The sequence below is a fragment of the Tauraco erythrolophus genome, chromosome 23 (genome assembly GCF_009769465.1).
Source record: "Tauraco erythrolophus isolate bTauEry1 chromosome 23, bTauEry1.pri, whole genome shotgun sequence".
In the NCBI taxonomy this organism is placed as follows: Eukaryota; Metazoa; Chordata; class Aves; order Musophagiformes; family Musophagidae; genus Tauraco; species Tauraco erythrolophus.
This window is the reverse complement of record NC_141487.1, coordinates 7,224,156-7,249,709: the sequence shown is the minus strand read 5'-3', so window position 1 is coordinate 7,249,709 and position 25,554 is coordinate 7,224,156. Positions and strand designations below refer to the sequence as shown.

General features: G+C 41.0%; 2 protein-coding genes across 3 annotated transcripts in view; one reads left to right on the top strand and one right to left on the bottom strand.

Annotated features, from left to right (window-relative positions):
* The first annotated feature begins 14,183 nt into the window (after positions 1-14,183).
* Positions 14,184-17,793, top strand: FAAP20 (FA core complex associated protein 20). The gene is made up of 4 exons (XM_086625729.1): positions 14,184-14,287; positions 15,909-16,056; positions 16,750-17,342; positions 17,595-17,793. Exons 1-4 carry the CDS (start codon positions 14,184-14,186, stop codon positions 17,665-17,667), a joined length of 918 nt encoding a protein of 305 aa, XP_086481855.1. The 3' UTR covers positions 17,668-17,793.
* A 3,918-nt stretch (positions 17,794-21,711) lies between these two features.
* Positions 21,712-25,554, bottom strand: part of PRKCZ (protein kinase C zeta) — a 50,041-nt gene continuing 46,198 nt past the window's right edge. For both annotated transcript variants that reach the window (XM_009985869.2, XM_009985870.2), the window contains exons 17-18: positions 24,384-24,499; positions 21,712-21,923 (exon numbers count right to left, since the gene is read on the bottom strand). In XM_009985869.2, coding sequence (XP_009984171.1) covers positions 21,836-21,923; positions 24,384-24,499 — 204 coding nt within the window. In that variant the 3' untranslated portion in view covers positions 21,712-21,835. The remainder of the gene's footprint in view (positions 21,924-24,383; positions 24,500-25,554) is intronic.

Genomic DNA, 25,554 nt, shown 5'->3' with positions numbered 1-25,554 from the left:
GTTAGCTAAGAACAAAAAGAAAAAAGAAAAAAAAAGCAAAAAGGCAGGGAGGAAGATGACCACTAGGGGATCAAAATAAATTTATGATGATAGAATAACACTCTCAAAAATCCCACAGGAACAAGCATTTTAAAAAGTCTTAAATTAGGCCTTACATTCCTTTTTTTCTCCTCTCTCAAAAGCTTACTTCTCTGATCCACAATAATTTTGGGACCAAGTCTTCGTGTCTTGCCATCAGATGTTGGTGGTATTTCAGCACAGGAATTGCTGGGATGTATCACTTCTAGTGTCCGCTGTCCTTTTCCTGACATTGGCCATGACAAGCCGCGTCACAGAAAAGTTTAAGACACCTCAAGAGGTGCCAGTCCAAAAAAGTTCCTCCTGCACCGCCAACACCACCAAGAGTTAAGAGGGTTCTCATGTTTCCCCTCTGACGTGGCTGTATTTTGTTTTAAAGATCATTATGGTAACATACATCTGAGTGTTCTTGCTAGCCATCCCATCATTTCTGAATCCGTCCAGGCTCTCAGCAGTACATCCAGCAATACACAGTTGGAGATACATAGAGATATATGTATTTGTGCTTCATGGGCCACGCCAGGAGCTGAAGTCCGTGCTTGCACCTGGAAGGCGAGCTGAAGCAGGGGGGCCCACTTCTGTGCATGTATCACCAGTAAAGGACAACAGACCTGATGGCCCTTTGTCTGCACACAAGGTTCGCTTCTGTCAGCAAGAGGGACCTCACTGTTACGCTATTTCAACACTTGTTTCAACCAACAACGCCTTGAGAAACCTCCAAGAACCGCCAGCAAAAGTCAAAGGAACGAGCAATATTAGGACTAACTAGTGAAGCTTCTCTCTGAGGACTACCAAGGAAACCAGTTAGGACCAATTGCCTTTGTCATTCAGGCTGGAACACATCTGAGACCACGTAACTGCTTGTTTATGGGTCACTTAAAAATTGCCCTATAGAAAACAACCATTAAGTTGCTACTAGTGCACACTGGGTTTGAAACAGATATTCGAGTTTCTCACATCATTAGCAGAGCAGCCTGCTAGCAGAGCACACCAGTTCTCACCAAAGCAAGCTCACAACAGCCAGAGGAGGAAAAGGGTTATGGACATACATGTTAAAACACCAACAACTTATACTGTGAGCTCAGTTCCCTAGAGTGATTTTATTTTTCCACTAGCAGCAATTCCACAAGTACACAGGAGTCAGAAAAAAAGAAATCTAATGGAAGCAGTTGTGAAATTGTCCCATTTACTTTTACCATCCACACGGAAAAACACACAAAAAGAATAATAGACATACACTAGGGGGGGGGGAAAACCCAGATTAATTCCTTAAACTTCTTTTTTCATAGCTTTTAAGGAGATAGAATACATTCTGAATGTGTAAGTTCTCCAGAAGCACTGTCTCTTTAAAGTTGGAATGTGACTTTCTTCACTCACAAGAAGAAGTGCAGTTTCCCAGGTTCTTACTGGAAAGTTTTCTTGGGAAAATATTCATTTCCAAAGCGTTGTTTTTACACTTTTGGTTCACTGGTTGTATGACTTTTATAATGCTTTAATAGTGTTTTTACTCCACGAATGTTTGTAATAACTTAATCCATCCTCTTTCCTCCAGTATCTCCTTCTAAGGATAATTACATCAATATGCTTCTGACATTTTGTAATCTAAATAATTTCTTTTTTCTAGATTTTGTTCTCTGCTGGATGACTCAAAACAAGACTTAATTGTACATTCCTGGACCTCACAATTTTCTGGAAAAGCTGCTGCACAACAGAACTCAATAAATAACCCCAAAACTATTGGAAACATGGATAATTCTGCGTAGCATTTTGTTAAATTCCCACGGCTTTCTTTTCTAATAAGAGAATTCAAGATTAGCTATAGTCTGCTACATTTTCCAAGACAAAAATCTCATGTATATATTTTGTGTACACCTGCCCCAAGAAAGCTTTCTTTGTTTTGTAGTTTTTTTGGTTTGTTTTTTTTTTTTTTCTTTTCTTTAACAAAAGCTGCAATGGGATGTGTTCTGTGACAGGCTAAATACCCATAATTAAACGTTTCTGCACATGGCATTTAATTAAGACCCTAACCATATCTACTGACAACAGTAAACCATCCAAGAGGCTAAGCATACTGAACAGGCTTACAGAAGTCTGTTCCAAACGCTACATGCAGCCTCCTGCAGAGCAGAAACATTGTTAGCTCAGTTCCTCCCAAACTTCTCTACTATTTTGCCACAGTCGAGCCTTAAAACTTTTCACAGATTATTGGAATTTAGGAATGTATGTACTTTGTGGTTCCAAAGGCTGGTTTGGGAACAACTAGTTTATCAGTTCAGAGTTCAGCTCCTCTTGTCTACACTAAGGCAAAAATCAGGCTGCCTCTGCTGCCTTTCGTGATGTTCCATTTATAATACAAGCTACCAAAACAGCTTTAGCATGTCGGTTGCACTTGCTTCTTATTTAGAACATTCTGACTGTAAATTATTGAATTTAATGACATTGATATCTAATCATGTCAAACAAGATCTGGTCTTTATGGTATAAGGTGCATCACTGCCAGTAAGCAGTCCTGCTGCTGAGTCTGCAAAGCATGGGAGCGATGCAGAGATGACACGGCTCACGCAGAGCTAGCCAAAAGGCCAGCACAAGGACCAGTGATGAAAGCAGCTTTCTCATAGCAAAGAGCAGACTCCACTGTACGTTCCTGCCTCCACATCAGCTTGAAAGACAACATTGCAGACTAACTAGAAACACCTGGCTTTGGCACAGTGTTAGCTTTTACTGCTGCTGAGACTACAGACACCCTAAGACAAAGAGAACTCTGGTAGGCCCAACATCTATTGTCTTCTCAAAGGTCCTTTGCTTAATACCGAGTGAGGGAAGTGGTAAGGCCCTTCTCAGCTGTTTATAAAGGAAATCAGAAGATCTTTTGATAAGATGCTATCTTCTTTCCTTCCTCTCAGTGTATTCACTGTGCAACAGGGGACCTTCAGCCTTGTGTTCCCTGTCCTGTACAGCAATCAAAGGCTCCAAGGGGGACCTCTTTAGCACACCAGATCAGACTATATTACCCAGTAAGTCTCGTTTTTTGTAACATTACAGAGACTTCTATAACACATCCAACATGTATCTGGTGAAAATTGTTACCAGAATGTTTCAATCTCAAGCTCCCTCTCTCTGTAAATAAGTTACAGAAAGAAGCCAACTGACACCACTTGACAACATGAAGCACAACGCCAGAATGCAAACCAATAAAGTTTCTTATTCTTGAATGTGACAAAATGCTTATTTTAAGCATACTGAGACAATAAAGTGCTGATTAACAAGCAGCATGTTCTTCAATGAGATTTATGAGTGTGTAGTCTCGTGCTAAATAGAGAAGAAGGTATGGAGTCACAAGCTCCATACAAACACATCGAAAGTTAGCTTTAAACCAACGTTAATACCAGTAACGTGAGATCTTCAGCTACATGGAGGACTGACCCAGTGTCATGGCTATAGTTTCCTGAACTCATAAAGTGTAAACACACATGTAAGGTTTATTGCTCCAGTAGCTAGCTGTCAGATATACCCACGCTGTCTGTAGTCATGTCTTTGACTGCTGCCTTATCCTGGTACAAATGGGTATATTGAGTCTTCAGGGATTGCCAGCGAGAGATTACGTCAGCCTTAGCTAGAAATGATGATACTCTATTCGTAGAGCCTAATCAGAATTTAACCCTGTGTTCTGCAGAAATCAATATAGACAAAGCTGAAAATAATACTCACCCAAGGAGTCTAAAAATAAGCACCAAAATTTCCCCTCCTCGTTTCTTTCTGATTTTTGTTTCCCCTCAGGTGATGACACCATTCTCCTTTCCGGCTCTCCTGAAACACATCATGTGCTCTCAGTCACAGACTGCTCTGGGGAACTTTTTTTATGTAGGGTTACAGTTTTGGGATGCACTGTGTGAGGCAAATGAAGAGCCTGTTTACTAGACCAGAATAAACAACAGAAGACACTGGTTAAACAGGGCCTCCAAAAATCAGATACCCTGAAACATATTTAAGTACATGTAAATAAGACAGGAAGCATAGGTGCAAGCATGATATGCACTAATTACAGTAAATGTGGTGTTTTCAGATGCACTACCACGAAGAAATAGTGCCCTTCAGTACATTTTTGGTGTGACAGACTCTGTTTAGTTTAGCCTTACAGCTCAGCCCATTTCAGACTTCCAAAACCAAGCCAATTAAAATAGCAGAAGCTTATTGAATACCGATTGCTTTAGATCATGCTATTTAATGCAGCCTCCATTCATGCAAACACAGGAATTTTGAGAGGACAAGATCCTTAAAATCAGTAAAAAGGGTAATAATTTAACAGAAGAGCTGCAGAAAATACTTGCAGTTCCTGCCAAGCAGACAAGGTTTCCAACAAGAGGACAAACGGAGAGGAATCCAAATGAAATTGCCTCACAATGAGGAGTAACAACCCTAGTTACATATCCTAGATACCTACTTCTGGAGTGTTGATATGTCCTCATGCATATACTTTATGAACTAATAAATTCTCCAAAAACATCTTATGAGGCAAGTATAACAAGTTTCCATCTCTCAAATGAAAAAAGTGAGGTTGGTAGGTGTGAATACAGATGAAGCTGGTTCTAGAAGTAGGATGAAACAAATGGAGTCTGCCATTGTGGTCCAGACTTGCTACTTTTGTGGTATTTAACTTAGAGAATTTGGTGAAAGGAAGGGAGAAGAACCATTTTTTCATCACACATTATGTATATATGCATGCAAGCCCTGACATAACGCGTCCCCAACCTGGTCTACGACCTACCTCAGTGCACCCAGTAAAACTCCTCATGCCTAGAGGGCTGAAGCAGAAATCCATGGGGGCAATTCTCTGCATGGAGGGCACACTGCACACCACAGGAATAATGTCACGCTGCCAGATGCGTACTTCATTACGTTCTCCTGGTCCTGAAGGAAAAACACTTCAAATTCAGTCATATATAATACTCCTGTTAACGTAAAACAGGAGACTAGCAACATGCCACTAACAGTGCCAAGCAACAGAAAAAAAAACAAAGAACTAGCACAGTCTCACAGTCTGAAGCAGACAGACCTAGTGTAAGCTGTCTCCACCCTTGGGGCTGGATGGTCCAGGCTGATTTATGAACACAATATTTACAACTAACACATATGAAGTGCATTATGAGCAGAAATAAATTTCCTAACATGCACAGAGGGCAGCTAAGATAAAAGAATGCATATGTTACACTAGGTGAATGCTTGTGGTGGTACTAAAGCCAGAGCACGTCTCTGGGGCAAAGGAGACTGTATATTTGTGCTCGTGTTTATCACTACTCTGGAAGACACGAGCTAGGAGGCAAAGACTTCCAGAAAGATATCCCATCTCATTACTTTTTCTAGTGAAATCCACGCTGATGAAAGACACTGTGTTGAAAGCCCTTTGGAATAAAACGCTTCTTGAAAGGAAGATTAGTCTTACACCTATACAAAGACCCAGTGAGCTCAGTTCCCATGTCTTGCATTATCCCAGGCAACATCCTTAATTTTTGTGCACCTGTGTTCCATCTCATAAACAGGCATAAGTATGAAAGAACATAAGAAAGGCTACTTTGAGGCCAGAAGGGACCACTGTAATGAAGTACTCTGACTTACTGCATCATACTACAGGCAGCAGAAATTCCCTGAATTAATTAGTAAATTGAATCATCACAGATAAACTCTTCAAAAAAGCAACCATTCCTTACTAAATAACGTGACTAGCAAACGGGGATGTCAATTCTAGTTTCTCTGTAATTCAAAAAAACCTAAAACTCACTCCCAGAAGAACTGACAACAGTTTCCTGCTGGTCACTCCTGTCTTTGAACCTTGTACAGCAGACTACGCCAGGCAGGCTCCTCTGAATCTCCGTCGGTTTTAGAGGGAATGTGACGCAGCTGCCACCTAAATGCAACTCTCTTTGACGTTTCTGCCTACAAGCTGCACGGGTCATAGATCGTTTCTCATCTCGTCCCGCCAGCCCAACGAGGCCCCAACAGCTGCTTGGAAGGACCTGGATCCAGCTCTTCCTTTTACACAAGGTTTAACAGCACCAATTTCTTCGCAGCTCTTTGTGATGTTGACTCAGGCCCCCTATCCAGTGGGCTCTGGATAGAACATGACCAACTCGTTCCACGCATGGCACACAACAGCCACAGAGAGTGGTGAAGCTGCTACTCTGCCTCACAATCTTCTGATAAAACACCTGATTTCAGCATGGTAGGACACACTAATAAAAATAGGCTAATAATAGAACCAGTCTGTGGTACGAAACAGAGCAACTACTTCAGCTAACTCAACATACTTCCTGTTCTAAACCAGCACTACAACATGTTGTTTCAGCTACTACAGCAGCTTTCAGCGCTCGCTCAGAGTTACTTTCTACTGAGGAAAAGGGAGCAAACAAATTCCTACGGGATCAGCACAGATGAATCGAAGGAATGGCAAAGTGGATTTGAGGAACAGGAGAGGTCAGCTGGGGAAAATACTCCAAAATCAGCCCAATTCTAAATTCACTCATGAAAGGAACAGTAGCGTGGCGCTACCATTTGATAGCAGCACTGTTTGGATGTGGCGGGAAGGCAGCAGCTTTTTTTTCTTGAAGTAGCCTAAATGGATTTGATTGACAGATGCCAGAAGCTGCAAAGTGACAGCAAAGGAAGGCAAACACCTTCTTTAATATCTCTAACTGCGTGTCACAATTCTGTCGTAACAAGACATACTCCAGGCAGGATGGCCTTTCACGTTGATGACATCACAAGGTAGTTTCAGTTCAGTGGGTATAAGACAAAGCAAATAAACCAAACTCAGCCTGTGCCTGATACAATTAAGTAAATGTCACACGGAAATAAAGAAACTATAGCTCTACTGTATTTTACTGTCTTCTAAATTAGTCCCATTTTGTATTTCTTTTATCAAGTTAAGCACTAATGAAGGGCAGAGGGAGAACAAACATGAAAAAGGAAAGAATTTAGGAAGGGTAGCAGGGACGTACTGCATACTTCCAAGACATCTCCATAACGCAACGAAATTATTACACCGCTAGATCACAACTGAAATACACCCTTCTCAGTGAGGAGATTTATACTTGCCTCCAAAGTTTTGATTATACCTTCAGATTTACTAGATTTTCTTTCTAAAACACTAGTTAGTCCTCAAAAAAATTGCAAAACTAATGAAACCTATTATCCACCTTTGTTGAAGCAATAAATAAATACTCGTCTGTTGAAGTACATTCTATTTTAAGTTGATTTTATACACCATTATGGATAACATCACACCACATTAACTAGTATTGGTAATTTTACCCCACTGTTTTGTGGTTTCATGACCATAAACAAGATATGTGATCTTCTGTAATTACTACAGCTATTATTTAGAGGGGTTTTTTTTGAAGAGCCCTTTAGCATGTTGATTTGAATGAAGGAATGACACACAGCAAACAGGAGGAACTCAAACTGCTACAGGCTATAATACTGTGAGACACACTTAAAAAAAAGGCAACAAAAAAAAACTACTAAGAAAGCAAGCAAGAAAGAAACACGAAAACCTCAAGCCATATTTGATCCTAAATTCAGAGCCCAAATCCTTTAAAGAACAGGGAGATGATACAACTCCCTCAGCAGAATTCTAGGCTGGGCTGCAGACCCACGGCTTCATGCCATCAAACCTAATCTCTGTTTGAGATCTGAAACATTCTCTCCAACAGTTTTCAGTCACATTGCAAAACTGTGAGAGGAGGATGAAAGGCAGATTGTCCCCACCCCTCTTACACTAACCCCAGGGCCTAGAAACATCAGGACTTGATTTAACCAAACACACACTGGGCCAGAAGAACGATGAGTGGTGCTGAGACTTGACTGACACACAGAAGACTTCATCTGATCCACAGTTTTCCAACGTGATCACTGGATCACCTCAGACTCTTGAGCAGATCGTGCCAAACTGGATGGCCAGCCAAAAAGCATCCATCCCCTCACTGGGCAAAACGACAGCCAAGTCAGCAGAGCCTCTGGAAGTTAAAAAGCTTCCTCACTGGGGAAAAGTACACGCACTACCGAATAAATAGCAACTTCACAGCTTCAAACAGGCACCATCTTGAGGAAGCTGAGCCCCTAAGGCCTTCTAACTATAAGGCTACTCGTCCTTGCAAAGATACTATGAACAAAAGAGCCTCTAGACCTTCCTTCTTAGTCAACCGAACTCCTCTCCACTGCGTCTCTCTTCCAACAAATTTACTGTCTCCGCCTGTATCACATAAAGGCTGGACCAAGCTAAATCTGATGGCTCCCAAACAGGTTCCTTAAACCTCTAGCAAATCAAGAGTAGGATATTTATTTCTAAATCTCCAAAGGAGGATTAAGCAGGGAGATTGTAATCCTAACCAGCCTCACACCTGCCACTCGTTCTTAGCGAAGGAGAGATGCATTTTAGTATCTGGGAATCACTAGCAGATGAACCTCTTCGTACGAGGTAGGATATCACAGATTGCAGTTGCCAGCTCCCTTCTTTCTTGGCTGCATGGGAAAAAAAGTTTCTTTCTGTGAAACAAGAGAGTGGATGTAATTGTCTGTTTTAGTTCCAGTGACACTGTTCCCTTCCTTTGTCATTCTCTTTTGTTGGCACCATCTCTCAGTAACTCAGTCTGACCTGAGGAAGAACGAGAGCATTCGGGCCATCTTCTGAAAAATTCCCTCTTTGTCTCCCTCTACGTCAGTGCCCCAAACAAAAACTAGGTCAGCGAGAGACTTTTTCATATACGCTGCCCAACCTGCTTTGACCATAAACTCCTTGCATTTACATGATGTTTACATAATAGTCCTGCTGTAAGATGTCAGAGCCTCCAAATACAATCTCAGCCCAAATTAAAGCGGTAATGCTCAGAGAACCACTTATTTTTATAGGACTGTAGGAGTTTCAGCAGTATTGTTGTTACTTTTGAGGGGGAATTGTGCAGGCTGCTTGTCAACTTGGTTTAGGTTGCCTAAATGAAGCCAAATTACTCTTACCATCCCCAGCTGCTGCTGACTGTATGCACTGCTTTCTCTACATTTACTTTAATCCATTGGCCAAGAGAAAAGTAATATTCCTTTGGTGCATCTCCTACAAAGAGGGTATGGGAAGGAAAAAACCCACAAAAAAACACAGAAGAAAAAAACCCAAACCCATCACTTGCAGCATCTTTGCATGTAATAGTAACAGCCTCTTGGTGCCATCATCAGCCATGGCATTTCATTCACACAGAACACTTGTGGGCACATCACATATGCTTTTCCATTCAATGTATTTTTAAATGTTTCCCAGGCAACTGTTTCAATACAATATGCCTCCTTGGCAACCTGGTACCCACAAATGCCATGCCAGTCTCCCTAATCCTCTTTTCAGGTCTTCCCATCTTAGCATATAAATGTCACCAGGCTTGATTTCTACAGACAGCAGCGCAGGTAGTGCTCTGTCCCTACACTTGAAAAGGGAAGGCTGAATTGAAAATATGAGTTGTGCACTGGACTCTGCACATTAACAAATTCAGGTGCTGGTGAGCTACCAGAGGAAGCAGGTTTCAAATGCAATGACTCTTCATTGAAAAGACTATGTCACCTACAACTAGAATTAGGGGGAGCCTACAAAATTGTGTCTGCTCAGCTGACTTTCTCTGGAAACAGCAATGAGCCTGCACTTCTCAAACTGAAACTGCATGTCATCTTCATTCACCTGACTATGCCAAAGGAAGTCTCACACGGCTTTCATAATTCTGTGGCTTGAATTGTAATTCATCATGTTGATGAAAATAGTCAGACTTTCCCATTTCACTACAAACAGTGATTAGCACCACGCAGAGTGAGCCAATGTGATTGAGTTACTCTTTCCAGCACTACGTCTGCTGCTACCAGGCTCTAGAGGAGACACACCGTGAAGTCCATTTGCTGCAGGTTTCACTGATGCTCTGCTACACACACTTCAGTCACTTGTGGTATCTTTGGGGATATTTCCCTTTATGACATTTCGCAGAGTGGACACTAACAAGGACAAAATATTATCAACATATACTCCTAAACCAAGCACTGATTAGACAAAATAATTAAAACATAATGAGGCTTCAATTTCCTAGCAAGGCACAATTTATTCTGAACGTTTTTATCTGATAAAGGAGCTATCACTACAGTACCAAAGATATTTTAGAAGGACTAAAACTGAGAGCACCAGCCACCATAAAAAAAAAGGTTTTAATAAAAACTGCATATGCTTTAGCCTCCAAGTGGTACATTAAAAAAAAAAAACACAACTCATGCATGCAATTATATCAGGCTCTGACAGAAACCTAGCAGAAACTATGGCATCTCTTCTTCATTGATTACTCCATAACAACAGCTGAAAATTACAATTTTTCCAGGCTATAAAATGCCTAGCACTCCAAATTCTACACCAGCAGCAAAAATCTCCTCCCCGTCTGCGAGTTGTTGTATCTGTAATAGAGACCCTGCATTTCCAGGCTTTCTAATTCTTCCCAAATGCAGAAGCTCTCATTCAATGTTGCAGCTGTTGGGTAGGAAATCAGAAATAGCAGAAGGCGGATTAGTTGATAATGTACCAGTTCTTCCCCAGCAAATGCTGGCACCTGCGTTTTACACTCTCCTCTTTCCCTCAGCCCTGGAAAAGATCACTTGGATTGTTTGGCAAGCAATTTGTACGCTTTAGTGATTGTGGAACTGCAAAAGGATTAGAATTTGCTATAATAGCCCCTTCTTCCCAAGAGCAAAAGTTAAAACTGAGGCCCACTTTACAGCAAGAAGCAGGGACGACGTAAGTAAAGATTAAGTGTGTGCAGCTTGATGAGACTCTACAGGGAATAGATAGCTACACATGCTGGCACTCCATGTACAAGGAAATCCCTAAAGATAATCTGTAGAAGCATTCTAGCTTCCAAAAGCTCAAATCCCTTGACCACTGGCTCAAATCCAGTCAAGGCTGCTGATGATAAAGACTACTCTTTGCATTTCTATGAGAACTTTTTTCTAAGATCACAAAACATTCTAATTATTAAACTATGCAAGACCCAAAGTCAAGCAAGAAGTAACAGGATTTCCATGTCAGTGTTGAGAACAGTAGATATGATCTTGTGCAACGTAGCAGAACCAAGAACAGGTCCTATTCTACCCTTCACCTTCATGCTGTCAAGTATATTATTAATTCTGGAAAGATGCAGATGAAAAATACTGGTACACATAATGGACAAAGAATTCTAGAATGCTAGTTTCAAATCTACAGGTAGTTACAGAAGCAGATAGAGCAAGAACAAAAACATTCACTGACAGCCTGCCCTCATAGGATATGCACTGAATAGATAACAATGAAAAAAAAAAATCTTACAGCATCAAGTTTTCAGTTAAATCCCCAAAGTACAAAAACACCTACGAGCTATAGTTGCTACAGAAGCAAGGTTTTTCCCTTTTGCTTTTTACAATCAGCAGCTGCAGTAATAATTCTCACTAGTCTTTTTATTATATTCTTTCATTTGTGGCCCTTACTACACAATAACCATTTTTATGCTCACTCATAATAATTTTGCAAATGCTGTAAGGCATGACTCACAGCACTAACAGTACCACACAGTAACACCTTCAGCATGAAAAACAGACTACACTTCTTTGCTGCTTCAGGAGAAGACATGTCTAAGGAAATAAATCTGTTGGTACAATGCATGCTTTAGGAGCAGAGCATTGTCAAAGTAGTATCCAAGGGGTCGTAAGATGTATCAAACACCAACAGAAATGCCCGCAGGAGCAAAAGAAGAAACCCTGTGGCACCAACAATCATTAACACAGATACACCTAGAAATACGTACAGAGGCCTGCAGACATTGAAATCTGATGGCTTTCACTGCCCCTCAGATTTTTTTAAAGCAAGATTTTTATATTGTTTGCTGCCGCCAAGTGGTAGCAAACAGTGCTATGTCTCATAATTCAGGACCAGCAAGCAAAAACCCCCAAATTAAGTACTTCTTAGTTGGTCTTCTTCAATTAGCATCAGCAGTTGGGAAATCAAATTTCTGCCCCTCCTCTGTCATCTCATTTTCAACCACTTACATGCCTGATCCCCTCTTTCAATCTACACTTTTGCTTTATTTATATACATTTCTCTTCCTATTCTTTGCACTGTGTCTGCTGCCATCACCATCTTTCCACAGCAAGCTTAAAGTCTTCAGATTCACATTCACTCCTTGTCTCTGTTCAGCTTACCTTGTTCCGCCTGGAACTTTTGGGAGATGCCTTTCCCACCAAAGACGGAAAGGAGGACCTACTACCTGGAATCTCACTTCATCTCACTGGGAAGCAGCTTCGAAATGGCAACACAAATGAAAGGCAGAACACTGTTCGTAACTGTCCTGGTTTTTCTTGGGCATTGCAGTAGCTGTAACAAATATTAATATGGGAAAAAGTCAGTCTGCATGACAGCGATTGGCTTTTCCACTGTCATTTCTTTCTTCCTGAATTGCATTCGCATTTCAGTCTGCCTATCGCATAGCAGAAATGCTAGCACTACAGTATGACTATTGTTTTTTATTATTTTTCAGCTAGGCTACCTATTGCAGAAACTTGCACAGTTTCCATTAGTAACCAAATATTTTACACTTCTATGATTTTTATCCTCACTCCTACACAAAAAGGAAACCCATTACTGCTCTTTTAATGTTATAAAATTAGTTATTACATATAGTAAAAGACGTTACCTCACTACAGATACGAACTCAAAGAAACAAAAAGTACCTGAGTTAATGTAAGAAAGCTGTAAGCTGGGCTGAGCTCTAACGGAATCATCTTCATCCTGTAACGCAGCTGGAGGTGGCTGTCTGGCTGCACCTGTCACTTCTCAGGTTAAATCTACCGATCTGTTCCAAACGTGAATCGATGAACTCTCATGTCTGAACGCTATTTTCTTGGTTCAGATCTGTTCAAGACATGTAGAAACAGGTCAGCTGTTACTTAATACACTTTTGGTGGTCTGTGTGCCCAACACAGTAATTAACAGGCGTAACTTTTCATACAGAGCTGCAGCCAATACCGACACCTCCTCGTGAGTCTGAAGAGGGAGCGCAAGGATGAACCAGCCCACGGGACATTCAGAGCTGCAGAAATGCCGTTATAGAAGAGGAAGGTGAACTCGGATTCATCTTTAACAAATAATAAATAGGTTTTATGAAAAAGACCACTCTGTACCTCCTCTCCTTCACAAACACCTGTTATCAGACAAACAGAACTTTTTATTGCCTTGTACAACTGTTCTTGTATCAATTGTGAAGAACTTAATTGGCAGAGTTACGTTCTGATCCTTCTATCTAACTGTCGTGAGAATTACGAGGAGTGTCGCCATTCCTCTGTTCTGTTTTCGCAACGGCTGCGGCCTGATGTGTGTCTGTCCGTGTGCACCCACCAGTGATGGCTCCGCCCTGACCAGTGTCAGCTCCACTCTAACCAGTGCCGGCTCCGCTCTGACCCGTGCTTTGTCCAACTCACCCAGAGACACTCCTGTCAAAAACGACAAACTGCGGCACTTCAACAGATTCTCTCCTGAAACAGAGACCAGACCAGAGCCGCTCTCCCGCTCTGCTTCGCTGTTTGACCAACAACCTTCGGCCTCGGCCGTAGACCGGCGCCGGTGCACAGGCACCGCAGCGACCAGGCGAGCGGCCCCCACCGCCATTTTGTCTCCGGCCGAAGCGCGACGCCGCCTCTCTGAGGCGCCAGAACGTTCCGCCCTGCGCACACGGGGCGCGCTGCGCCGCCGCGACGGCCGCTCCGCGTCCCGCACACACCGACCCGCTACAAACACGGAGAGTTCAAGGAGCGAAGGCAACACCGAGCGGCAGGCAAGCACCACGGGGCTGAGGGCACCACCGGCGCCTCGAGCTCGGCGCCGACACACAAGGGCGGGAGGCCCCTCCGGCCGCCTGCCCGGGCGCTGCTCACTCAGGGCGGCTCCGGGGGTGGAGCGGGAACCGGCGGCGCCAGCCGGGAGGAGGAAGAGGAGGCGGCGGCGGGAGGAGGAGCCGTGCGGGCTCGGAGGTGGCGCCGCTCCCGCGCAGGCGCGCGGAGGAGGCCGCGCCGCAGCCATGTCTGAGGAAGGAGCCGCCAAGCTGCGCCTCAAACCCCGCAGAGCGCCGGCAGCCCGCGGCCGGGAGCCCAGCCCGGGCCGGGGGTCCCCCCGGCGGCGCCAGTGAGTCCGGGCCGGGTCGGGGAACGGCTCCCTCGGAGCGGCGGGAGTAGCCGCCGCCCGCCGGGCCCCTCGCAGAAGGGGCGGCCCCGCGCCCCGCCGGCCTCCGAGCCAGGGGAGCGGCTGCGGCTCCAAACGCGCCCGAGGCGTCCCGCAGCCGCGCCTCGTGTCACAGGCTGCTTCACGCACAGCGCCTGCGGCCGCGGAGAAAGCGGCAGCCACGCTGCGCTTTGGCACAGAACGGCGCCGGCCCACGAGAAATAGCGACGGACGAAAATTAAGTTTTCTTTCTTCCAAATCGGGCTCGCAGGAGACTAGTTTTCTCCAGCCCTCGAGTAAGGGAGGGTCGAAGAAAGGCGAGGGGAAGAGGTGGCGAGCGGCTGGGTTCTTGTTTCAGCCTGCTGGGATGAGCAAGCGCGTCGCCAGCCGTGTCCCTGCCAAAAACAGGCTGCAAAGGCCCACCCGTCTCCTCTTGTAAGATTTGTCTCTAGTTTCGTCTCAGTACAGTGTCGTTCCTGCACAGTGACCCAAGAAAATGCATCAGTAAGAAATGGGAACGCTGGAAATAGTATTCTGACACTAACAATCCATCCTTCTCTTGAAATTGCCTTTATACAATTACTAGCATTTTTAGTATATACTTTTATACAGCATTACTAGTATGAAAACCTTTTACTGCTTATTTTATAGTTGAACCTTCCTCATGCCTTCCTGGGATGGATTAGATCAAGTTGTTTAGATCAGTCATTTCAAATGGCAGCACAGGAACAGCCAGGCATACACGGGAACCAAAGCAATTGCCATCCCATCCTCAGCGCAGTGACTTCTGTGCTCAGTGGGTGTGAGGTTCAGTATTTGAAGAAACAGTGGCTACATGTGACTGTTTCACTGGGAAGTGAAGGCACTAATAAATGCCTACCTCTCACTTGTTACAAGGACAAAGCAAGGCTTTTAGATGTTCTTTTAAAAAATTGGATTTTTTTTTTGATAGCTGTACACGTTACATAAGTCAGGGTAGACTGTAAAAATTAGTTTATGGGCTGATTAATGTTTTGTGTTCTAGAAGAATCTTGCTGTAGACTAGATGGAGGTTCCCTTGGTAAACAAACAGTAGTATAAACAACTAAATCGTTTTTTCCTCCACAGGCCATCTTGCCTCTCTTTTAAACTCAAAAATCTGCACCTACTGACAAATGCTTTTTACATCCCTCTTTGTGATTTGACAAAGTTGTCAAATATTATTCTTGGTTTAGCACTTATAATGCTACTTGATCAAGAGAAAATAGGTAAGAGTGGAGTTTTATGTTGTACAAATGGAAAAGTTACACGCATTTTCAATCACAAAATCCCTAACCTGTGCTTAGCTGTTAGAAAAGGAAAGAGGTCATCACAGTTAGCCACTGAGTTGGGCTGAAAGAGTTTGATGCAGTGTCAGCTGCTGGAAGTTTTATAATTTTAAAACTTCTGCTTTGATAAATCACAGCTAAGGATAGCTACATTTTTTTTAAACATCAGTGTTACAGGAGGGGTAAATCAAGTTAATTAAGAGGCAAACTAATAGCAATGCAGAGTATTTTCTTTCTTCTCCCACCCTCTAACTGTTGGACTGTCTCTCTCTTTACAGGACTTTGACTGACAGATCTTCCTGGTTTGAAGACGACAACTTAAACGAGTATGAAAAAACATGGATTTTGTTACTGAAAGACACTGGTCAAGACTTACAGTGTGCAAATGGGGAAACAGTGCCCAGTTTTCCAGAGTTCTTTGGAAAGGTAGTGTGCTGCACACTTTGTGTACTCCTTAAAACAGTGACAGTCTGAATGATGATGAAATGATCTGAAATACATTTAAATAGATGTTGGTTTTCAGCTCTTTAGTCTCTACACAGAGTGGTATGATGGCATTGTGGTACACATAGTGTAAGTAAAACTTACTAGGGGCTCTTTTTTTTTTCCTCCATATGGCAAATTCATCAGAAGACTTTGCTGAAAAGAGGTAACTTTTGTAAGCATACTGAGTGCTTGTATGTGCTAAAGTTTCCCTCATGGAGTAAAACTGGAAAAGGCAAACTGTAACAGAGAGGTTAATACACAGTAACAACCATTACATTGTTCTGATAGTGTTAGGCAATATCATAACAAAAAACACAGTCCTCCTAAAGCAGGTTTTTTTTTTTTTACTTTTTTTCCCCCAGACAGCAGTAGGTCATTGTTTTCATCCTTAGTCTCCCTGGGACATACTAAAAGAGTACCCTGTTGTATCAATTTAGAAGTGTTAAGGGAAGACACCTACTGCATAAATTCCAGGAAGTTCTTGATTGCTATAGAAGCACTGGAGATGGATGTAAACAAAATGTTCTTTTCTTCAGTGTAGTTTAGCCCTCTCAGTGTTTGCAGTATGTTCAGCCTGGGTTTTATGTATTGTCTGAGCTGCATTTGTTTAAAGACTCCGTGTGTGTGTTATAGAGTTCTGCGGAAGAGAGTCTACAAAACCAAGAAGTCTTTACAACTGGAATGAAAGACTTTCAGTGGGTATCATTCCCATCTTTTTGCAAAGAAAAATGTCTAAAACCAAAGGATCTTAATTCCCATCAGCTAACACAGAGCCAGATCGACCAGTTACATGAAGAACGGGGCCAAGCAGATAAACTGAAAAGTTTACCTTCTACAGCTGAAAAAACATGCTGCCTAAGTATTACAGATGGAGCCAGAAATAGGGTTGGGGAAGACACATCCAGTTTCAAAATACCTTTAAGTCCCAAATCACATCAACTCACTCAACACAGGACACTGTTGCAAAGCTCTGCAGAAGCCTTTAGCGTCCCACAGCACTGCAGAAAGACTGCCCAGAACAGCAGGGAAAACAGAAAAGAAAATGGTGGGAAAGAGCTTCAAATACAAACACATCAGGGGAGTGCCAGACACATCCCTGCAGAGGAAAAGCCTCCTCTTGCCAGCATACCTGGAACTGGAAGCAGCACGGAGAAGACTGAAAATCAGAGTGAAGGATCGCCAACTCTTGACAGTTGTCCAATGTGTCTGATTCATTTTAGTGGAACGTAAGTATATATATTTTAATAACTTCACAGTATACAAACCCCAAAATGGTTCTTGATGCTCTCTCTATACACAAAATAAGGAAAACAGACAAAACTTCTGCTATACTGTTTAAATGCCAAAATTACCTGCTTCTAATTCAGTTTAGCAGTTCATGATTACTAGATTATACTGGTTCAAAAAGACAGCTAAGTGTGAGGTCTGTGGTTATGAGGTTTCTAAACCATGTATGTACAAATTCTCTGTATTTGCAGACTGTCACAATTGGATATTGATGGCCATCTTGCCAGATGCTTGTCTGAAAGTGCAGATGATGTCATGTGGTAAATCCAGGAGAATGAAGAGCGAAGGAACAAGGCCAAGGATGAGCCTTTCTCAAAGGAAAAACGTGTTGAGGAAGCACATCCTTGTCTCAAACTCGCTAAGGATCACAAACCAATAACTCAACAGAAAGCCAAGTGCCACCTGCCTGTTTGGGGTCTGTATTTTAAATCCTCTCAAATGCATGTAAAATAGTTCTAGTGCTGGAAACAGTGCTATAGGCTGTCCCGGAGACTCCCAGGGAAATCACTCTTGGCACTCCGGAATCGGGTACTTCTGAAAAAACGCACTATTGTAAATCACTGCAGAACTTGCTTTGCCGGATGCAGCATAGTTGTTTTGAATCTGTAAGCACAGAATAAAGCAGCTGAACAAAAGATAACTATTATTTCATCTCATCCCAAAGTTTAATGACTTTTTTCCCTAAATAAGTAATCTGTGAAAATAAGCTTAATTAAAAAGTCATTCAAGCTTAGATATTAAAATCATGGAAAATGCTAAGTAAAAACTCAGATGATTGATTTTGTGAGTGTATCTTATGTTGAAAGAAAACACAACCCAGACTAAATAAAGGATGTAGGGTTTTTTTATCTTTCAGAAGGAACATAGAAGCCTAAAAAGCAAGGTTATGAATTCAGCTAAGTCAGTATCCACTTGATAACATGACTAGTCTCAACTAACCAGGCTCCAGCATTTCTCCTGACAGTTTCACAAGATTTAATACAGTCAGTCAGCCAAAACAGCTGCTTTCTGTATCAGCTCCAGCCCTACCCCTTAGAAACCATCAGTGTTTGAGAATGAAGAACACCTGAGAGTTTGTGTTGGCTACAAGGTATTCAGAAGACTCATCTATTTGGTAACATCTTAATAGCAGCAAGTAAACATTTTGTAAGCTTGCAAAAAGCAACCTTTTCCATGAATGTCATTTTTTGTCATTTTAGTGATAGTTTAGTAACAACAAAGAGAAGGGATGAAATGAACTACAGTAGGTTTGTCATTTCCCCCAAGCAGAGTTAATTGTTTACTGAGCAGGGTAACCTCATCAGGCAGTACCCCACATCTCCAGTCACAGCCTCACAGTTCAAACTGGTTTCTTGTCCAAGGGCTGTGTGCAGGCATGCTAGAAGTGTGCCTGTGTCAGCTGTTCTGATCACGGCTGCCTTCACATACAGTGGAGAGCACAGCTCAGGTGAACAAACTTCAGGATCTGAATGGATTTCTACCTCAGCAAACCTCTGCCCTGGGCCTCAGAAACATACAGTTCCTGTATGATCCAAAGACACAGAATAAACATGGAATAAAGTATCAAAATGCAGGGAGAAACCTATGGATTTAATTTACAAGAGGGTCTCTAAGAAGTGCAAGGTGGACATAGCTCAGTTAACTGATAAATAATAACAGTCTATTAACTTTTTCATTAAAGTCTTTAATAGATGTGCAAGAATATAAATGATCTTAGCTGTTATGGATTAGTATACCATCTTCTGCACAATTAAAACTGGTCAGTAAAGATCCCAACTAATTAATTATACAAAACTACAAGAACATATTTACTGTTTTACAATCATTAAATTAGCTAGAATTTTCATTTACTATTTCAAATAAGACAACTATATATCATTACCAGATCCATTTGTAATATATTAGGATTTTTTTTTCCAAACCACATATTTAATTACATCCTTCATTTTCTTTTATTTATAAAACAAGTACTTTATATAAAAAAATTTCCCCTTCATCATGAACAGAACATTATTCAAACACTTGCACATGAGCAACCAAACTTGTACCCAGCAAACTATTTGGCAACACAGCAACATTGTAAATGCCTGTAAATTTTTAAATAAAAATCAAGTAGTCTTTACAATGTTTGTTTAGCAATTGTGTTTTTCTGTTCTTCCTTCCCTCCCTCCCAAAATGTTCTGAAACCTAGAAAAAAGTTAAAAAAAAAACCTCAAACCCAACCCACATTCCTAGTATTCCCATTTAAAGTCCTATGCCCTGGCATGTCAAAGGACAGCTTAACCTGTCATATTTCCACTCTTGAGCTGCCTGCAGTCACTCTGGTAACTATTGATTCGTTTTATTACCAGGGGAGTTGAAAACACAGAAAGAAAAATTATTCAGGGTAAATAAAGTAAAAATTATTCAGGGTAAATAAAGTAAAAATTATTCAGGGTAAATAAAGTAAAAATTATTCAGGGTAAATAAAGTAATTGCCAGAGAGAAGGGGAAAAAAGGAATTAAAAAATGTCAGATTATGTTGAAAAGGTAAATATTTCCTTTAGTAGATGAAGTATCTAAAGTCCAGGCATTTGAGGCAAATACTTTTTACCAGTTAAATTATTTAGTGCTGATTAAAACACATTTTGCTTCGCATGAAAAGCTCCAGTCCAAGAGAGAAACCCACGCCGTAAATCCGGGTGGGTTCAGTACAACCAAACCACAGGCCTGTGGGACTGTGGCTGAAGGGGATCCAAAACGTGGATCGTTAGTCAAGGATGAATTGGACATTTCACACACGGGTTTGGCAGTCTGGCCCTAGCACCTCATGACCTGGATGTGGATCCGGAAGATGTCATGTTCAGCACCTAATGCAATGCTGCACCCTGAGAAAACCACGGTACTGTACAGAAAGTGAAAGCGTTGCCGTTTATCCTGCGTTTCACACCAAACTGGGCGAGATGTCATGGCACAGGGTTTCTCATTTTGCCGTCCCCCATCATTTCCCCTCCCTCCCCCTCGTTTCTACGACCCACACGCTGCAGTTCACCCAAAATCCAGCACAAAGCAGCGCTGCCTCCGCTGCTGATCCTCACAGAGGCAGGTGAATCTTCACAAGCGTCTCCGGTTCCAGATCGCGATATGACGCTTAATCCTCAAACGTCACGACATGAGCTCTTCCAAGCTGATACATTTTTAACCCCTTTCCCTGACCCCCACCCCTGCCCAGTTTCCACGAGAAGGGATCTGATAGTTAAGTTCTGCTTTATCCAATCTCTTAGGTATAAATTTTTCTTCCATTAGAAAATTTACTACTTTGAGGCAACTCATTTTACCAAAACATCCCATTCTCTTATGCAGAATGATCAGTAGTTAATACACACTGAGTAACTGTAAGCAGACAGTTTATCGTTAGTAGGAGGTGTGCTTTATCAGGAAAGTCTTTTATATTATGGTTATTCTAGATTTACTATTTAAACTTTAAGGCTATGCTTTATTACGCTTTTGCTCTATTTCTGAGTATTCGTATGGTTGATAAAAATACTTTTCAAAAATCTAATATACAACACAACATCATTGTAGGTGTAGGCACTGCTTAAGTGTTTTCAGAAAGCCTTTGTGTGCAAATTTAGTTTTCTTCAATCTATACATATTGGTAAATTTGGAGTTTAAAACAACAGATTTTGAAATTGATACTGTAAATTCTAATTTGGAATTAATATTGCTGAGTCACTCTGCATTTCAAATTCTATAAAGACCCAAATCAACATTAAGCTGCAGCTGTGAACCGTATGTTTCATATGTCAATGGTTACTTAATATTAACAAGCAGAACTTACCAGGTTTAAGAATGTTCCAAATAGGTAATAATTCTTCAATGCAGTTTATCCATTTAGGCACTTAAATCTTGTACCCAAATTGATGTTTTGATTGCTAATAAAACACAACTCCTTTTAAATATATCTGAGACGTTTAGACAGGTACCACTTGTGAAAAAAGGCATCAAAAATAAGCTTCGACACCACTGTAATATATTTTATTCTTCAGGATGTTACACTGTAATATTCTTCAACTGGTAGCTCATTGCATCAAGTGTTTGTAGAAAGCGTGTAGATCTCCAAGTTGCTCAGAATATCCTTCTCCCGGGATGCAATGAACACTTCAATCCTTCATGAAACAGGCACAAAATGCAAATTCCTTCATTTATGAAGCCAGTTGTGTCAGTGCCCAGAACTTAAGAATCACTAAGTGGCAGAAGACACCCACCGAAATCATTATTTTTCTTCTTTGATTTTCAGCAGCAATTTTTTTTGTTTGTTTGTTTTTTTTTTTTTTAAAAATCATTGGTCTCCATCCAAAATCTTACAGTTCCCCAGCCTCGCATGCATATACTGTGGTTAAGGATAAATGTAAAGGTCATTCACATTGTCCACAATGAAGATGTCATTCCTTCATACTGTTTCTTCTGTTGACAGCAATAACGGATTAATATATTCGAATCCTTCAAATTCTGACTGATCTATTCGCTTTATTATATCTCTGAAAAACAAATAAAAGCATTGGGTTAGCTTTATCAATTGCAAATATTACTTTTGTTGCTGCTCTTTTTCTTCAAACAAAATACCTTACAGAAACGTACGTATATGAAGTTGTACAGAAACAACAATAAATGGGGGGAAAAAAGTCTCTGAACATACAAATACTTAACACGTGTTAACATTTTATCCCAATATCTAAACCAATATGACTGGAAATTTTGAAAAAACTCATAAAAAAGTTTCTTCTGCCCTTCCAGTTAGGCAACATGTATACTTACAGGGCCCCAAAAGAAGCATATAAAAGTGACTTTTATTTTATAACACCAATTTACAAGCAGATGTTTTGCTGTTAGCAAGGGCTGCTAATGTTCCATGAAAGATCAGTGCCACGAACGAGTCAGGCACAAAGCTAATACTTTTGAACACACACACATTGTATGCCCAGGAAATCCAAGGAAAGACTTATAAATTTATGTATATAAGAGAGACAGAACTTAAGACGTGGTGTTGATAAAACTTCCCACCATAGGTGTGCCTGCACTTGGCATCTGTGCTTTTGTTGTCAGTTAGAACCTGTACAGCACCATGAGCACACCTTGCAGTTCTGTGGTGCCACAAACAACAGCTGAAGAACCTGACACTTGCCAAAGAGAGAATAAGTTGGGAACTGTGGATCTACGATGCAGAGGTAACACTCTTACAAAATGCAGACTTGAGCAGCTGGGCACACAAACATGGACAATGACATCTCCAAATATGTCATTATTGAGGGTGAGCACCTGCTACTCGAGATTGCAGCAAGAGAACGACCCTTCAGCAGTGAATTCATTGCCACTGGAGCAGACTGCAAGTTACAGTGCTGATTTTTACAACCACAAATTTAATCAATGTAACATTTACTTGTATAAATACAAATAATTCCCTGATCAACTAGCTAATCCTGGGGTTTGACCTAAAACCAGCAGGAACTTTATGAGAGAGGCTTTGAAACAGTGTCGTCCCCCTTTCAGAGCAGCTCAGCTTTATTGTGTAGTAACAAAGAAGAGGGAAAAGTAAGAGAAGCACCTAGGCTGGAATGTGACAATCTTGTGCCTTAATTATGAAAGCCTTTGGACAGTTGGCAACAGCCTCTGCTTGCCAGGAGGGCATCCCACTATATGCACTACTTCAGACAGTAGCTAAGAAAGTAGAAATCCTAAATCTGTTATTAAAATCCTGTTTCCAAAACCAATGCTTTAGGATCAGCTTTATTAAACATCTGATTAGACCCAAACATTAATTCTAGAACACCATCGATCAGTAGCTCTTCAGACTTCAGTTAGAAACTGTAGAGAATGCAAAGCTCTGGAAATTTAAGAAAAAGGTTTTCTTCAAACGTGAGGCTGGTGAACAGAACAAGCTGAAAACGTTCAGAAAAGAATGCATTATAGTCTTCAGCAGAGGACATCTAGTCAAATAAGGAAAAATGAACACAAATAAATAAAATATACTGGAAAAATATAAGCAAATCATATGCAAACCAATCTTTGCCACTCTCACAGTAAAGCTCACCTAAAAACCCTAGCTGCACAGATTTCAGGATCCTGAGTCTTAGATTTTTAATAAACCCCAAATCTCCTTTGATTCTTTTTACTTTTATATTGAAATGCTAATAAGCAGCAGGAAGTTTTACTATACTTTTGATTGAAGAGCATAAAAATTTCAAAAGAAAACATGCATTATTATGCTCTTTAATGAGAATCAGTATTTTAAAGTTCTTTAACAGACAAATGACTTCAACAAGACCATTTTTTTCTCCCCCATCACACAGAGCTTCCTCTTGTTTTTCCAAAGGAAGTTCAAGTTCCAATTTAAAACTTTTACACTTCAGTAAACCCTCAAAACTGTGTACAATTACAGTCTTAAAAGAGTTTAGGCAACCTAAATCTCCCATTTAACTACCAAAACTATAACCTGTCGCCTTACATGCTACCTTGTATCTGAAGGAGCTTCTTCCTTTGTGTACAGCAATCACTCCTCAGCCTTCAGATTCCTTTATCAAAGCTTACTTTCTCTTCCTGCAAAGTTTTCCCATAGCACATTTGAATAATAGCTTTCTGTAAGATTTTCCTGCTGTCTGAAGCTTACTCTGAGACCCGAGGAACTGTGCCTCAACTGTTTCTCCCAAGTACAGAAATGCAAGCTGGCTGAGGCAGGAATCAAATTTCCATCTCTTCTTTCCGTGCCAAGCACACGCTCAGCAGCAAATCAATACTGTATAATGAACTTTTATTAGAATACCAGGCAGTCTTCTAACACAGCAGTACAAGTTATGCAAGATATACAGGACACAAAGAATTTCAAATTTCCTTTAACTTGACTATGTTCTAACCCTAAGTACATAGTCTCTTAGTAATTTTCAAGTACTTTATAAATTGATTTCTTAATACGCAATTATATTCGAGGAAAAAGAGAAACATACTCATCATCTGGGGTTAGCTGCACAGGTTCGCTGGTGAACTGTGTATCAAAGTTATCCAAACCATAATCGTCTGTGATCTGAGGCTGAAATGGAGGGGTTGCTTGCTTCTTTTCCAGCTAAGAAAAAAAAAATAGGGAAGGAAAAAATTAAAATATTGAATATTACAAAATCCCTTGAGACCATCAACATATATTGGTTCTAGAGTACGCGCACTGAAAAGTCACTGTAGTTGAGTTTAATATTAATGGAAAATACAAACATGTTAAATACAATCTGACATTATGTTTTAGACTAGTAGATTTTGACACTAGATGGTATCTACTCGAGATCTTGTTTATCCTATTGCTGTATTTTAAACACAAAAACTTCAGAAATTATCAGAAATTAACAAACTTTTAAGTTTAAGGCTATAGAAAAAGCTGTTTCCCAAGTCTCTTGCTTATGTATTAAGAAAAACCATTGTTGCTATATACATCCAGCTCAACAGTTTTCAGACTGAGAACATACTCTAGAGGCTTTCCATTCAAGCCAAGATGCTTTCCCAGGACATAACTCATTCTTCCCTTCTATAAGCTCCTCTATAGTTGCCTCTTGTAAAGGCAGCCTCTTAGACTACGTCAAATCAACATTACCAGACTTACTTGTTAATTCCAGCACAGAACAAAAAAGTGAACAATATTTATGTCCCAATCAATCACTAGCCACATGGGTAAGCAATCATTAAAAGCAAGTAGTGCTAATCAACAAAATCGCTAGAGCAGCCCAGAATTTTATTCTGCAATTAAAATTTAACCATGAATACATTTACATACCATATTTACTGCTACAGGAACTGGAAGCCCATATTTATCTTCCTCACCAGGGATAGCCAATGAAACATGGGCATTTTTTTTAAAAAACTCAAGTAATGCTGTTGTAATCATGAAGAACCTTTTCCCGTTTGCTACACCAGTATCTACAGCTTTCTGATTAAGACAAATCCCTACAATCCTCCAGAGTTATCAGATTGCTTTTATCATGGTTTGAGTGATACGGAAGCTGATGGCAGAGTAAATATTATTTGTTTAAATCACTGCCCATGGCAGTTCCAAAAAAGGTGCCAGAACTCCTCTACCTTTTTAAGCTTGTTTTCAAGTAGTCATAGTCCCAGGCCCAGCAGAAAAATCATGGA

Bases quoted from the DNA above. Each gene is read 5' to 3' on its own strand.
- FAAP20 (XM_086625729.1), top strand. From the start codon at position 14,184: ATGTCTGAGGAAGGAGCCGCCAAGCTGCGCCTCAAACCCCGCAGAGCG. The intron at 14,288-15,908 runs GTGAGTCCGGGC...CTCTCTTTACAG, and splicing joins GGGTCCCCCCGGCGGCGCCA to GACTTTGACTGACAGATCTT. The intron at 16,057-16,749 runs GTAGTGTGCTGC...TGTGTGTTATAG, and splicing joins TTCCAGAGTTCTTTGGAAAG to AGTTCTGCGGAAGAGAGTCT.